This window comes from Saccostrea cucullata, unplaced genomic scaffold (assembly GCF_032062105.1).
Source record: "Saccostrea cucullata isolate Sc308-1 unplaced genomic scaffold, CSIRO_AGI_Scuc_v1 ctg5958, whole genome shotgun sequence".
Taxonomy (NCBI): domain Eukaryota; kingdom Metazoa; phylum Mollusca; class Bivalvia; order Ostreida; family Ostreidae; genus Saccostrea; species Saccostrea cuccullata.
In genome coordinates, this window is record NW_026929361.1 from 13,556 (window position 1) to 31,646 (window position 18,091).

Consider the following 18,091-nt stretch of genomic DNA (forward strand, 5'->3'; position numbering starts at 1 on the left):
TACAGTCTGAAAAAACTATTCAGTGAATTGCCTGGAATAATTTCCTCGAAAAGTTATCTCTCTTTGTCAGAAGGATATCGATATTACATCTTAACACCATTTTCTTTATAAAAGTATAAATTTTACTTACTGGACAGATGACCATCGGAGGAAGCTAAAATTCGAAACATACGAAAATCAAATGATTACTGAATTGACTTTGTGGAACTCAAAGGAAACTATGTTGTTTTTTTAAAATACAATATAGTTGTTTTCTTAATAAAATCAAATGCAAAACAGAAACCTATTCTTTTAGATCTGCAGTCGTTATTACTTAATATTAGAGTTAGTTATAATGTCTTCATTTCACATTGCTTTACCATAGATAAAAGTTTATTTCAAGTTTTTTTTTCAAGTTCCTTTACAAAATAGATTTCTAATATTGAAATGTATGTACACTGAAATCTTTCTCTTATCGCTTGATATAAATGGGTTACTCGGTAATTCAATATTTCGAAAAACATAGCATTAAAAAACAAATGAAATATATTCTAGAAATAAACATATAACAATGTTTTTTGTTTTTTTTCAATTTTCAAATAAAATTAGGAAGTAGGCCTGATATTGATATTCCGTAGATTATGGTTTGGCAAAGATTAATGTATAGATAAAGAGAAGGAAAATATATTGAACATAGAATTATTAATTATATACCGTTTTTTTTTTGTACTGAATTAACTTGTTTCCTCAGAAAATGAAAAAGGAAATCTAACTCAGCTGTATCTTACAAGTTGACAAGCAAATGAGTAAACTGCCAAACTATTCAATCAATAACTCTGAAATATGTTCATTTATAAAGATTTGTGACTGATATGAACATTCAACTATGAACAGTCAATTAGGTTTACTGAATGAACACTGTCAGATAAACGATTTGTTAGTGAAAACTACATGTATTTGCCATTCAGCACCATTCAGTCACTTGATGCCGTTCTTTTACTGACAGTTCATATTTGCCCTAATATGATGTTGCATCAACTTTTAATTTTGATCTAAATCCAGTAACTGAGAAAAAATATTACCCAAATAAAAAAAAATAATACCATGTTAACAAATTATCACATTTTCACTATCTCTGTAGACCTACATGTATACATGTACATCTATCGTGGATTTGAGACATCAGAAGTTCACGATAAGGAATTACAAACACAGAAAAGACACTTTTCATGGAAAAAATTCATGCTTTATATGTTCATGCGCATTTATTATTTACTAGTTACAGAACGGTCGAAAGTTTAAAAGAGAGAACGGTGTAACGATATTTTTTTTTTTCCAAATAATCATTTATTATGGTCAATTAGGGATTTATTAGTCCCTTGCAGGTGAAAATGTATGTCCCTCTGTCTTGTCTGTCAGTCTGAAATATTACCATAAGGGAGTAAAAAATTTGCTACTGCAATTCCTTCACTATTTTCTATCACACATGTGTAACAACCACTGTCGTCTGAATTCTCGTTGTAAATATGAAGAGTCTTTTTGTCCCCTGAAAGCTGGTATCTATCATCTGTTAAAAAAGATATATAAAATAAAACAATGCACTGTTAGTAATAGCGTGTAATTATATATATACATATATATATATTTTTAAAAAGAATCACAATTTGCTTATCAATTGCCTGATGTGATTAAATATATTGTTTATAAACAATTTGAAAATATTAAATAGAAGGAAATGTATATGCACCCACCTTCTTCACCTAAAAAATATTACAATGTAGGAATTCATTAATTTTGAACAGAGGACCAATGATCGATTCTGATTTTATTATCATTTGAATATATAATTATATAACAACAATTATGTTTACGCTAGGAAACACTACTCGTCATTCATTTGTAAAATAAAAAACAAAAACCTTCGTTCAAAATCTCTCCATTTTTCATCCAATTAATTACAATGGGATCGATTTCGGCTGTTGCGGACATTGCGTTGCATTGGATAACAGTGGACTCTTTTGTCGAAATCTGAAGTATTTTTGTCATGTAACGCTTACCGACATCAGGAAAAAGCGGAGGGGCTAATTGCAAAATTGAAAAGAAAAGATAGTTGTTCTTATAAAAATATCAATTATGAATCAAAATTAAATGTACAATTGTAGAAAAAGATTTAAAAACTCTGAAGAAGCAACTTCTTCGTACATGTGACATTGAGGAATGGATTTTGAAGAAGGTTGCTGTTGGTTTTACATTCATAGACACCCTCATCAGCAAATGTTACGTTTATGATTTGAAGCAGTCGTCCATATTGACCCACGATGTATTTGTCGTTTGTTGTTATATAGGTTCCGTTTTTGTTCTGCCATGCAATTTTTGGAACAGGGCTATTAATATATACAATACATACTTTATATGCATGTGAAAAACAAACAAAACTTTTGAAATTTTATGTTGTGGTATATGAATTTCTCTGCATCGAGCAAAATTTTGGGTAGTCAGAAGTTACAAAGGAAACATGCTTACTTTCCAGAAAAAATACAGACAAGGGTAGCATTTTCTCCAACGAAAGATTTGTCGCCACTTTGATAAACTGCCTCTGGGAAAATTCCTTTTGAAGACTCTGCAAAAGATACGTAAGATACAAAATGGTAGCCTATATAAAAAATACAGTAATTTATTTTAAAGATTGGAATCTAAACATTATTAGTGAATCCAAATGAGAATATTTTCTACTGTTCTTATTTAATATACGTATAGACAACGTTCCTCATCATTTTTTAAGAAATGTAAGATCAAATAATTTTAATCAAAAAAGAGGAAATAAGAAAAAAGATCTTGACACTTTGTGAGAATGAATAAAAATGGAAATGAAAAAAGAAGTAGATAGATAACACGATAAAGTATGACGAAGCGGGTAACAATTGTAATTTTCAATAATTTTTGATTTTGTGGATGAGAGAAACTAGGATCTTAAAGTGGTTATCCAACTCCAAATCAAATTTCTTTTAATGTAGACTTAGATAGAAGCCTGGAAGGTCACGTGCTGGTGGTCATAACGAAGTTTTATTCTACATTGTTGCATCTCAGCAAATCAGAGAGATAGGAGTTATTAAATTATAACATAACTTACCTACCATTTATCTGGAGATATGTATTGCTGATCATTTTTAATACATTCATTCTTTCATTCCAAATTCCACAAGTGTAATTTTTATACGCGTCAGATTTTCTTATGTTCAGAAAATGAAGATTTCCTTAAAAAAAAAAATCAATACATTAGAATTGATTAAATCTTAATCTAAACATTATTTTTTAATTGAAAAACATCTGTATATATTTTATTATAGTTGGGCTATGTAGCTTCTGGAAAATTTATGTTTGAAACTTTAATTGTACATGATTTAGATTTACCTTCACGATCCAAGGCTACAGATTCGCTATACAATACACCTTTTGAGGTTCCAGATCCAAGATTCCATTTTATCATACATTCCGTTTTAGGTTGACACCGTGGTTGATTGAGACAGGAAAGTTTGCAATGATGATATTCCCTGCATGTTTCTTGCACGTTCGATACTGCAGAAAATTGTTCAAGATCTACAATATAAAGTTATGGCAACTTCAGTTCTGTTTGTATACAATTTAACATATATCAAGCAATGCAGCACAGAATTAGAAACAGGAAATATTTTATGATCAAGATTGAGCCTTGTAATTGAATTATCTGAATAATAAATCTTTCGTATCATCGATAACACTGCCAAAAGATTAAAAATTATATCTCTTTGTTGTTTTTGGTGGTCACTTTTAACCGTCTGAAATACCTTTGTAGTAGCAACAATTTCAACGATTCAACAATGATATACGAGGGACGTTCAATAAATAATGTCATCGGTGCTCGGAAAGAAACAAGAAACGCTTTTCTATGATTTAGTCTTAATGATTTAAATAAAATATTGTCTTTTGATTAAAACACATGTCCGTATCATTTTTATTCAATTTCTAATTGTTTTTAGAACACATTTTTGAGTATGGCCCTTCGTATGCTGGAATATGGCAGATCCTATGATTGATTTCCTGTACTTGTTTTTTTCTTTCTGACAGGTATTTTTCAAGTTTGGGAAATGAAACAAGTCAAAGGTTGAATGTGCTGGCCAATATTGTTGGTGTGACCAAACATTAACTTTATTTTCATCCCCAGAACTTTACACTTCATGGCCTGTGGGTTTGGACGCTGTCATGAAGAAATTCAATGTAGTGAATTCCTCATTCTGGCTCCTTCCTCTCATAAACCTTTCACTTTTTTGCAAAAAATTGCTTTCTAGACTCTTCCAGAAATTGAAATTTCTCCCCAATAAGAATTTGAACAACAAGACCACTAATACTTATGAAAATAGCATATGAAACTTTTTTTTTTTGCTCTTACAATTCTTTGCTCTTTTTAGGCCTTTGCTATTTTGTCAAGTTTATCTCAATGTAAATTTGTTCTGAGGGTTTACAGCAAAATGAACTCAAGTTTCATTATCTGTTTGAATTTCAGACAAACGTGGATAAGTAAATTTTTTTTATTTTTTACAATAACTGTTTAGATATTCCTACACGCTGTCGTTTTCACCCATTTTTCAAAATATTGGGTGACCTTTGAGTATTTAACTTTTTTACTATCAAATGTTTCTTTAAAACAGTGTGAACTACCCCCAAAATGATGCCTATCAATTTTGCTATATGTCTTAGAGTCAATCAAACATACTCAGTGATAAATTGTTGAAATCTTTTAAATATACATTGGTTGTTGTATATCCTTATCGCCAAGGATGGTACCCACTTTTGATGTCCATTATATCATTTTTGTTCATTGAATTCCACCTGCTCATGTGTGTATAAAACAGACATGTTGCTGTAAATTTCACATATTTCAGTTAATATACCCGGTATCTTTGGGATTCTTAACAAGTTTTACAGCAGCTTTAATGGAGAGTTTAATTTCACTCTAGTTTACTGATTCTTGACTATTCATTTTAAATACAGTGTCTCGAGTAGCCCTTGTTTTCCAGCTTCTCACAATGTAACTATGTGATGAAAAGTGGTCACATAAACTGTTATCAACTCATTAAAGATTCAATAATTAGAGAAAGTCAATCCTAATGACCATGATTTCTGTGTTGTACGTTATCAAGCTGATGACATTATTTATTGAACGTCCCTCGTATGTAGACTAATACTATATCTTGGAATAGTTGAATAAATGAGGTAATATTTACAGGTATTAAAAATTTTTTGTTGCTACAGATGTGGTATTCAAAACGTCTAAAACATTCCAGATAAATTAATCATATATATTAAAGATTACAGATGATCTGTAATTGGTATTAATCTTTTTTCGATCTGACATCATGTTGAAAATCAATTATAATTGCTTTACCTGCTTCCGATAATTGAAAAAGCAGTGAGACTGAAATTCCAAACGTATTTTCTGCCGTACAATAATAAACACCAAAGTCCTCTTTTTCTAAATTTCTGAAAACGATTTTACCAGTTGACGGATTACAGGAAACTCGATCATTTTCCACAATCTTTGAATAATTTTTATGCCACTGATACCTAATTAAATGAATGAGACATAAAACATTGCCATCATCGTATTCTATTTGGTATAATAACTATTTATCTTTGCATTATCACCACGACATCTGATCATTGCAAAGGTATTGTAAACTGTTACTAACCTGAGTACGTTGTTCTTGGCTTCGCAAAACAAGGATAATGGAGTAGAATGAAAGATCGGTACAAAATACTCCGGTTTAAACTCTGATGTTATAACAGGAGGCAGATTAATAAATTCTGCTCCTAAAAATCAGAATATTATTTTGTTTAGCTTTTCAATCAGGATAAGTTTTTTATAACACAAAGAAATACATTTTTACCTTTGCAGAAGAGGGTTCCATCTCTGACACAAAGGAAAATGAGACTGATCACAAGGTTCTCCATCTTGATTCTTCAAATATTGTACTTTGTAGAACAACTAAGGGAACAACATTTATATCTCTAAGTGTTTTGTCGTCTGAGCTAAATATATATGCACACTAAATAGTATAGGAAACAAATTTATAGGAATCGGAAACAAAGTTGTCGAAACTGTGAAAATACTAGGCGGAAAAATTGCTCTTCAGGAAATTGATAGTCTTATACTCACCCACGACTAGTATCTTCCATGTACTATTTGTGAAATGAAACATAGGGAGATAACGAACAGTATTCAAGATCAAAAGTCCTTTAAAAATACAAAATAGGAGCAGAGCAAACACGGACCTCGAAAACATCAGAGGTGGGATCAGGTGCCATGGAGGAGTGAGCATCCCCTACTGACCGGTCACAACCACCGTGTGTTCCTTGTCATGATCAGAAAATAACAGGGAAATACGTTATCAATTCAGTGTGTAAATAATGGACTTACAATAAGTATGAAAAACTTCAGTCAGCATTTGACTCAATAAATTGTATTTGCTGACATGGTCATTGTATCGACCATAGAACTTACGAAATAATGACTTTAAACGAGACTGTTGATATTATAGATCCATCAACTTGTTTGTCAATAATTTACCTCGTTTTCGAAATTTTTCATACAAAGAGCATTGCTCTTGTGTATAGAATCAGCTGAGATATATAAACTCCGTATTCATGCGATGAAGGTACATGTATATTGCTGCATAAGTAAACGAAGTTGACGATAAAAAAAAGTTAAAAGTCATCACGTTTATCATAGAGATTGGTTGTAATTTCAGGAATCACTATCTAGTTAGGAGAATATCCCAGGGCATCAACGATAGTGGGAACCATGGAATGATTTGCATTTGGGCTAAAATTATCCTATGTTTCCCACTATCGTCTATGTCTCTGGCATATAGTCTGATTTAAACAATATTTATTCAGTAAACTGAATAGATTGGGCAACAGGCTTAAGCCTATAAATATCCTCTCTATACAACAGGTCAAGGTTACAATACAATGAACAGAGTATATATATACAATGTATATTTAGATATGAGTGCTCACATACGCATTCACACACACCCTCACACACGCAACCACACCTGACATCATAATAAGCATAACAAATATAAACATGAATAAAGTGACAAGAATGCATATAAAAAAGAAGAATGTGCTTAAAAACGTTGTGTTAACTTGACATATTCATGTACTTTTTTTTTTTATAATATTGAGGTTCGTTTGGAACGAATACTCCGAACTCCCTTGTAAAAGAATTTTTAGATCATAAGGTACATCAAGCTCATTTAACTTTTTTCTTAGTTTGTTTCTTTGAATGCTATATGCTGGACAATCCATAAAAAAGTGTTCATTATCTTCTATATAGTAATTACACTTCGGACAAGATGCATCGGCTATTATATAATGATTTTTTAGGTGTGCATTAAGATTACTAGCTTTATTACGTAGTTGACAGTGAAGTATATTCTCATTTATGTATTCTTATGCTTATATGCAAGCTCACCGCAGCTTGTTTTTGCTAATTTTGTATAAGTCAAATAAAACACTTTCATAGAGATGAATAATGTCATTTATTAAAATGACGGCATAAATGTGAACAATTTAACAAACAAGAAGGGGATCAGATTCACAAGCTTTGATTAGCAGTTACGTAAAATATGATAATGTCTGATCCCCCAAAACTGACTAGAAAAAAGTATCTGTAAGACAAGACAATGAAAACTTCATATGAAAAAGTTAGCAAAAAGATGGCACATCAAAACAAAATAGGCACTTCATATGAAAAAGTTAGCAAAAAGATGGCACATCAAAACAAAAACAAAGTAGAATCAAAACATCATATTAAAAAGTTAGCAAAAAGATAGCACATCGAAACAAAATAGGCCAAGGATAGTAGTGAAACAAAATACATTAAACAGTATAAAAAAATCGAGTCAGAACTAATGAAATATATGATTTTACATGACACATTAATACCCATTTTTAGGGGTAGGAATGCAGGGGTGGTGGAGGGTCTTCAAAATAGACTTGCTTCATTTTAGCGTGGTCAGCCTGCGGGTTATCACAATACAAATAAATGACTCGCTTAGCTGACCACGTGACCTTACACCTTCTATCACACGTAATTCATCAACCAAGGCGTGGATCTAAGAATTTTCACATTTTACCAAAATTAATCCTATCGAAAACCTCCAACTAAGTTATCGCATTCAATACATAAATACAATTATCATTCTAATAATTGTTGTTTTATGTATTCTTATGCTTATATGCAAGCTCACCGCAGCTTGTTTTTGCTAATTTTGTATAAGTCAAATAAAACACTTTCATAGAGATGAATAATGTCATTTATTAAAATGACGGTATAAATGTGAACAATTTAACAAACAAGAAGGGGATCAGATTCACAAGCTTTGATTAGCAGTTACGTAAAATATGATAATGTCTGATCCCCCAAAACTGACTAGAAAAAAGTATCTGTAAGACAAGACAATGAAAACTTCATATGAAAAAGTTAGCAAAAAGATGGCACATCAAAACAAAATAGGCCACAAGATGTGACATGCAAGTCACATCCATGTTAGGTGTGACATGCAGATCACATCCGTGCCAAACAATATAGGAAACTCTGACCCAACAATAAATAAACAATATGGGTAACTCCCAGCCAACAATAGACAATATGGGTAACTGTGATCTAACAATAAACAATATGGGTGGGTTACCCGACTCTTCCATAACAATATGAGTAACTCTGACCCAACAATAAATAAACAACATGGGTAATTCCGACCGAACCATAAACAGTATGGATAAATCTGACGCAACAATAAACAATAAAGGTAACTCTGACCCAACAATAGACAATATGGACAAGTCCGACCCAAACAATAAACAATATAAGTAACTCCGACCCAACAATAAACCGAAAAGCTTCATACGACGCCAATTGATTGTCAGTATGAGCATCCAACAATAAAACAATATGGGTAACTCCGACCCAAACAATAAACAATATAAGTAACTGAGACCCAACAATTAACAATGTGTGTAACATCGACCCAACAATAAACCGAAAAGCTTCATACGACGCCAATTGATTGTCAGTATGAGCATCCAACAAAAAAAAACAATATGGGTATACTGACCCAGAAGGTACAAATCTACTGTGTACCAAAACAATATGGGTATACTGACCCAAAAGGTACAAATCTACTGTGTACCAAAACCAAACAAATTTGGGTATACTGACCCAAAAGGTACAAATCTACTGTGTACCAAAACCAAACAAATTTGGGTATACTGACCCAGAAGGTACAAATCTACTGTGTACCAAAACCAAACAAATTTGGGTATACTGACCCAAAAGGTACAAATCTACTGTGTACCAAAAACCAAACAAATTTGGGTATACTGACCCAAAAGGTACAAATCTACTGTGTACCAAAACCAAACAAATTTGGGTATACTGACCCAGAAGGTACAAATCTACTGTGTACCAAAACCAAACAAATTTGGGTATACTGACCCAAAAGGTACAAATCTACTGTGTACCAAAACCAAACAAATTTGGGTATACTGACCCAAAAGGTACAAATCTACTGTGTACCAAAACCAAACAAATTTGGGTATACTGACCCAAAAGGTACAAATCTACTGTGTACCAAAACCAAACAAATTTGGGTATACTGACCCAGAAGGTATAAATCTACTGTGTACCAAAACCAAACAAATTTGGGTATACTGACCCAAAAGGTACAAATCTACTGTGTACCAAAACCAAACAAATTTGGTTATACTGACCCAAAAGGTACATTCTACTGTGTACCAAAACAATGTGGGTATACTAACCCACAAGTACAAATATTGTGCACCAAAACAATATGGGTATACTGACCCAAAAGGTACAAATCTACTGTGTACCAGACAATAAACAACAAAGGTAACTATGATCCAATAAGTAAATATACACTGTGTGCCAAACCAATAAACAATTAATATGCCAATGAATAACTTTGACTCAATAGGTAAAACCTTGTTCCAAAACAATAAACAACTTAAGCAACACTGATCAAATAGCTACATATCAACTTTTTATCAAAACCATAAACTTGAAAGAGTAATACTGATCCCATTAGTACATAATTATAAACTTTGTACAATGTACTAAAATAATCAACCACTTGAGTAACACCGATTCAATTTGTAAGTATCAACTTTGTATCAACAGTTTAAACCATTAACAACACCAACCCAATAAGTACATAAATTATCCACTATGTACCGAAATGATAAACATCTTCAGTAATCATGTAAATATTGTCTACACCAACCAATTTAGTACATATATTTTGACTACATATTACATGTACAATATTCATTCAATATTTATCAATATACAAAACATGAAATGTTACCTATAAACTTTGTACCAAAACTGATCAAACAATAACGGGCAATTCAAGAAATACCACAGTATAGTAACTATTTGAATTATGTATATAAAGCTTAGTCCACAACCCTTAAACTCCCAAGAGTGAAAATGAGATGTTGGTACCTGTATTAACATGATTACAATACACATTTCTCAACTAACTGTACAAGATAGCTGACATTACCTATCAGATGCCTGTTAAGGAGGAACAGTGTCTTAACGATGCTGCCTAGCTGTTTTACATCATGTTGAATGCAAAAACTTGAAATATGCAGACTATGATAGGTAATTCTTGTAGTTCAACAAAACTAAATAACTTTGCATAAAGTTGCTAACTTAAAAGCTTACACCATAGAGCATGATAGAGTATATATGATTTGAGTATTAAACAATGTCTTTGAATAAATGAAAGTGATAACTTGTACAGAAAAACTATTTGGGAAACCCCAAACGCGTTATGTATAATTGTAAATCACTTATATTTAGTAAACATAATACTGGCCTTCGTCCTCAATTACACGGGAAGGCAAACTCTCTTATGCACGCGGAGAAGCAGCACAGGTGTACGCCGGCTGGACCTAAAACGCCCAAGTCGTTGAGGTTCAGGGTCTCCCGCTGTGGCCCCAGCTGTGAAATAGCGATGCTTGCAGCAGATACTTGCAGGATGTTCGTTATCTATCACAACTTTTTGTTGATCAAACTCTGTGTCCACTGATCATGGAGATCGATATAGAGATCATAATAATCATTAAAGGTATCCATTTGTTTCGTTCAACCAGTAACAAATAGCTTACTTTGAAATCCTTTCAAAACTCAGACTGTAGGAAAAAGTTCCACGTCTGATGTCGCAATAAAGTAGCTCCATAAAATATATGTTCTTCTCATGAATATCTGCTCATAAATAAAGTTCATATCGGCAGAAAATTGCACCAAATGTATCATACAGTAATCTGGTAATATATATGATAACCCGCGCACATATTATGTACCACCGCATCACTAAACAATAAACCAGAAAATCCACACGTTCTTGTAAACGGCACTTTACAACACGGACAATATTTTGTTCCTTTCAATTCTTTGGAATTTCATCTCGACAGAAAGCCAGGGCACGTTCAGCTAAGTTAAACAATCACAGACGTTGTAACAAATCTTCAAAATAGACTTGCTTCATTTTAGCGTGGTCAGCCTGCGGGTTATCACAATACAAATAAATGACTCGCTTAGCTGACCACGTGACCTTACACCTTCTATCACACGTAATTCATCAACCAAGGCGTGGATCTAAGAATTTTCACATTTTACCAAAATTAATCCTATCGAAAACCTCCAACTAAGTTATCGCATTCAATACATAAATACAATTATTATTCTAATAATTGTTGTTTTCTGCTACCATAGTTGAAGTATTCACAGCTGCTAAAAGGTTGGTTTATTTTTTACTTGAAAATTGATAAAGAAGGTGACATTTTCACATCAGAACTAAGATTATTCCACAGTTTTATAGTTGAAGGAATAAAGCTTTCATACTATGACACAGTTCTACATAATGGTAAAGAAAGATTACCAAGCTCTGAACTCAAACTATAAGAGTGTTGCACTGGTTGGAAATGCTGTAATAATTCGTTAAAATAATTAGGGGCAATACCATATTTTTATAAAATAATATTTTATAAAATAATATTAAATTATGATTTTTTTTCTCTGATATAATGGCTCCCAACCGAGTTCTTCGTATAAAAAATATCTTGAGGAATTTACTCTTAGACCATTAATAATTCTTGCGGCTTCTACTTGGACCTTTTCTAACAATTCTGCATTTTCTTTTGAGCAATTATCCCATACTACATCAGCATATTCAAGGACCGGTCTAATGAACGCAAGATATATCTTTATTAAAGAATTTCTATCTAATGTGTGTTTTAATAGTCTTAAGATATTTAATCTCTTACAAGCTTTTTCGTACGATGGCCGATATCAGCCATGACAGTTTACATACAAATTTAAGGGTAGCGTGTCAGTGAATTGTTTCACATGGCAGTCTAACCTTAATGCAAAGTGGCAAAATGTACAAGCTGTCATTCCGTGATGTCAAGTTACTGTGGCAAGATATACACTTTGCTTTTCGTAAAGTGTACAGCGTGTTCATACAACTTTGCTTGGTGGCACTTTACCCTTAAGTGCAATTAAAATACTTTATATCCAAAAAACAAATAAATGAAGAAATAAAAAAGAGATAAGATCAACCAACCAGCATGGGAAACTATTAACATTGAGAAAGTTCGGTTTCTGAGACATTTATTTCGGTTTGCGATCGGGGGCTGATTACAAACATATAATTATATTAACATATATAAACGTTAACTTTGTGTAAAACTACAAAATGATTTTTTTGTGAAAGTAAGGATTTTTATAGTATATCACTCATGCCTCCCCCCAAAAGGTCCTTTGAACAGCTACAAAAGTACGCGATCTGAATAAAATCTTACACCTCTACCAAGTGAATGCCCCCTCCCCCTAAAACAATTAAAGATTTTAAAATAAACAAAAATAACGAGTTTTCTGAACTTCTTGTAATATGGCAATGCTTTGCAGGTGTTATCTACCCTCTTAGTATTCTAAGGATTCATTTCATCATCCATTTTTTTTTTATCAAAACGCAACTTGAAAGCTTTGTGAAAAAAAAAATTCAAAGGAATGAAATGATAATGTGATTGATTGAATGATTGATTTTATACTATCCACTCAAACATTTTTCACTCATATAATGAAGTCACAATATACCGGTGATGGGCTCCAAAAATTGACCTTTACTGACACTCAGGACGATAGATTTGAACATATTTTATTATGTAATAAATACATAAATAGATTAGGCAGCAGGTATATAGCCACATGTTTAAGGTTAATTAAAATACATTCTACTACATAGTTAAAGGTTCATACATGTATATCACCAATAAGTTAAAGTTAAGTAACACAAAATTGGATATACGCATATGTTAATAATCATTTTGGCCCCGATTGCAACCACAATAAAGTCTCAGAAACTGCACTTTCTCAATGTTAATAGTTTCCCATGCTGGTTGGTTGATCTTATCTTTTTTTTTTATTTATTCATTTATTTGTTTTTTGGATATAAAGTATTTTAATTGCACTTAAGGGTAAAGTGCCACCAAGCAAAGTTGTATGAACACGCTGTACACTTTACGAAAAGCAAAGTGTATATCTTGCCACAGTAACTTGACATCACGGAATGACAGCTTGTACATTTTGCCACTTTGCTTTAAGGTTAGACTGCCATGTGAAACAATTCACTGACACGCTACCCTTAAATTTGTATGTAAACTGTCATGGCTGATATCGGCCATCGTATTTTCGTAAATAGCAGAAATATGATTATTCCAGGTACCATTGGATTGGAAAAGAAGTCCTAGAGGTGTATGCATGACTATTAGATTGTTCAATAATTTTTCCGCTTTCACCAAAATGAATGTCTGGGAAAAGTCGTTGCTTTCTTGTAAAATTAACATTTTTTTTGTTTTATCAGCATTGAAGTCTTCTGCCCAAGAGTTTGACCACTTCTTTATTTCATCAAGATCGGTTGTGAGAGATGATGTAGGAGTATTAATATCAGTGTCACTATTGCAAAAAATGATGTATCATCCGCGAATAATATAATTTCATTATGTATGCCTTCAGTAATATCATTAATGTATAATAAGAATAAAAATGGGCCTAGCACAGACCCCTGGGGTACTCCAGCATCAACAGTTTTAAAGGTTGAGGAGAAGCCTTCTACGTTTACTTTTTGTTGCCTGTCAGTAAGGTAGTCTTTAATCCATCCCAAAATATTATTTTTAAAGCCTAAGTTTTTAAGTTTAAAAATAAGTCTTTTATGCCAGACCCTGTCAAAGGCCTTTGAAATATCACAGAATATATATCTTAAGTCTCGGCCTTTATCAAGATTTGACATAATTTTCATCATATATTTCGACTACTTGATTTATTGTAGAGTCACCTGGTTGGAACCAAGATTGATTTTTTGATATCAATTCGTAGTCTTTTATATAATTGTACATATACTTGAAAAGTATTTTCTCCATAACTTTACAGACAGAACATGAAAGAGAAATGGGCCTATAATTATTAGCATTGTCGGGGCTTCCTTTATTTTTAAAGACTGGGGAAACATGTGCTTGTTTCCATACATAAGGTAGACATTTCTTACTGAGTGACATGTTGAAAAGTTTTGTTAATGGTTTATAAATAGAGAATCGTGTTTCTTTTAGGATTCTTGGAGATAACCCGTCTGGCCCTGGTGGTTTAGAGGTATCTAAGATTGATAATTGATCAAGAACGTCCTGTTCAGTAATTTCAAAATCATCAAAGCAATTAATTGGAGGACCTGGTCCATGTTCAGGGAGATCAGGCTCGGTGTTTATGTGTGAAATGTTTGCAAAATACTTATGAACAAATATCCTGCCATCTCTAGATTTCAGAGGAGGAGGGGAAGTATTTTGTTTTTTTAATCTTGAGACAGATTTAGCATATAGTCTCCTAACTAGACAGTGATTCCTTATATTTTCATTTTTACTTGAGTGATACATCCTTTTCGTATCTATATTTTATCTGTATTGGATTATGTTTCATGTTTAACAACACCAACTCTTGTTTTCCTTGTGTTTTAAGAAGTTTGCTTCCTGTAGATAGATGGCGTACGGTGGCAGGAAAGACGTTTTTTTTTATTTTTAGAGAAATATGATTTCCTGAATTTGACATTAATTGATATTTTGAGTGAAACTTGTTAAACTTGATTTAATATTTTTCTTCAGGGCATTGAATATAGAATTCTATTACTGATTTTGAAGAAATTATTTCTTTTGTAGATATCCCACATTGTTGTATTAATGTTTTCCTTTACAAAAACTCTTTAGTACAATTCGTTTATTGTAAACGAATGCTTGGAGAAAAAATATATATCTCTTGGAAACTTGAGCAGAATAGAAGTCAAAACAAAAAATTATAACATTTTATCACTTTGATTTATCCTGGTCAAGCGGTTTTAAGGGAAATATTCAAAATTACTGATACAGAATATTTATCGTAAGATTTCAAGAAAAGCGTCAAAACAGTATACTTCTCTTTGTAATTGAGAGTTCCATATACTTATTAAAGGAAAGCTGGAAATAGAAGATGTTAATGATTAATAAAGAAGAGAAAGGTTCACTATTTGCATAAAATGTCTGTCCTTATATCAATTAATCGATTATCACCCTCTGTCCCATTTCATTTATCAAATTGAAGAAGAATCTTCGAATCATAGTGGTCTCATTTTCTTTAACACAATTTTTTTCAGAATGCAGGAATTGTAAAACAGGCCTTGTGAAATTGAAATGTTCTTGAATTTTGCAGAAAACATTGGATTACCTGCAGTTAAGAATTAAAATATGAGCGCAGACATAGATCCAAAACTTGAAACATGTATATGATCTTCAGATAGAGGACTTTTGTTATGTAATTGCATATTTTCGAGTAGAGTCTGTGCTCTATATGACAACTTTAATCATTATGAACGGAGTTTACAGGATATGGTGAAAATGACGCATTTCATGATGTAATGTGCATTGACAAGAGAGAAAATTACGACAGTTTTAATAGATTCAGCGTAACCAAGGGTCCAAGAGATGAATGCTGCATGGTCAACCAAAACTATTCAATTCATTGCATGGTCAAAATTAAGATGAAGAGATACAGATATAAAACAGATTTTGAACATTTTATAGAGAAAGATTACGACAGTGGGTAAGAAAACTACATGTGTTAGTTAAAAAGTTGGTAAAATGACAGAAAATTACTTCTAAATGATAACACTCACAATTTTATATAAACATTAACAGAAACTGCTTTTTGGACTTAGAGAAAATATATCATACATAGGTGTACAGATTGAGACTTTTTCATTCTTTTATAACATAGGGTACGTGCCTTATTTCCGCAGGAAAAATGTTTAAAGACAATGAACTATTTGTGAGCAGAAATTACAGCTGTTTACTTACAATGAGAAAATAAATGAAAATAATGAATTCAATTACTTGTTCTTGGTCTTATATAATGCTAAACATGTTTTGATCTGTTACAAAACGTGTAATTAATTGTAAATAACACTTTTAATTTTATTTTATTTTATACATCGGTACTATATTTTGAAACTATGTTTGCCTTAAGAAAATGAGCATGCCTCGAAACATCCAGATAAAGTTTCAATATATTTACTCTATAATATGTTAATCATGCATTATTAATTTGAGTCGTTATCTGTCATTGAGTATTCATTCTCTTTCAGTGTGTTCGAAGTGACGTCATAAATACCAGTAACAACATTATTTGTCCTGTCATAAATATCACAATGCGATGTTGTATTTTCGGAGTGTTTCTTTCACTGTCCTCTTAAAACATCATATTCACCCAAATTTGTATCAGCATATTCACTGTCTGAGATGGTAATATCTTTCGCAGAACGCACCTGTCCCGTTCGATTGTCTCTGTTGATGAGGGATTGTGAGTACTCGTTGTCATTAGTATCAGCAACAGAATATGCTGATTCGTCTTCATAAGTGATGTGATCCTTTGTTTTCATTTTACTTTCACCTTGTTCGGGAATCGGTTCAGAATAAAGATCTGAGGTAACGATTTTTTCCTTTGTGGTACTTTTTTCTTGATTACCTTTTCTCTTAATTACTCTACAATAATTTATTTTTAAAGTTAATACTAACGTATTTAAGAGTTAGTAATTATAAATCAGTGAATGTATATCACAACGAATATATTTCACCATATATTTTTATGTGTTTTACATATTCACTTTACCTTGTGATGGAACAGGCGATTATCATAACGATCAGAAGAAGTCCTACAACGGAGGATGTGATGAAGATTGGCAGTCGTAAATCAGCAGCTCAAAAATAAGAATTTAATTTGCTAATATTTACATGCTTAACTTTTCAGGAAGTAACATATTTTATCTTTATAAAACTGAATTCTTTATAAATGTCTCACAATTTTATATGGCTGGGAAAACTTGCAAAAAATCCGATATCATCCTCGTAATGCCTGGTGTCTTGTGTCAACACGTTGTCGTTGGACCCATGGCATTTTATTAACATTTGATATTTTAGGTCTTGCTTCTCTCATTGAAAAGCAACAATCAAATTAAAGTTTTCATAAAGAGTTAGATAATGTTAACGAAAAAAGGATCCCGTTGGCACCTCACATGTATGAGTTACAAGTTGTTTATCGTAGAATGGCATAATGTGATTGGTTGAGAAATAAGAAAAAATATCAATATTATTTTTTTTTATTTTCCGAAAGATGTCGCTTAAATCAGTCCACGAATATTGAATGAAATATGCCAGCGGTCTAACGGCATGTCGTTGACTAAGGACACCTGGCACTGCAAGGATGTACCGATATTGACTCAAACTAGTCTTTTAATGTCTGATATTTCCACATCTAGTAATGTTATTCTTCTTACATACAAAATGTACATGTAATTTAACAGTGCTGGGTGGCTGTGGCCATTTTTATCCTCATATTTATCTCCTATAGAGGAAGAGCTCCATGTAAAGATATAATGATCAAATTTTAAAACTAGTATGTATGAAA

General features: G+C 32.2%; 1 protein-coding gene across 1 annotated transcript; it reads right to left on the reverse strand.

Annotated features, from left to right (window-relative positions):
* Window positions 1-122: 122 nt before the first annotated feature.
* Window positions 123-6,045, reverse strand: LOC134280607 (contactin-4-like). Its single transcript, XM_062763052.1, has 10 exons — window positions 5,904-6,045; window positions 5,706-5,826; window positions 5,402-5,580; window positions 3,391-3,576; window positions 3,114-3,233; window positions 2,503-2,632; window positions 2,182-2,363; window positions 1,899-2,060; window positions 1,412-1,546; window positions 123-154 (listed from the first exon to the last, which is right to left on the reverse strand). Exons 1-10 carry the CDS (start codon window positions 5,965-5,967, stop codon window positions 123-125), a joined length of 1,311 nt encoding a protein of 436 aa, XP_062619036.1. The 5' UTR covers window positions 5,968-6,045.
* Window positions 6,046-18,091: the final 12,046 nt, after the last annotated feature.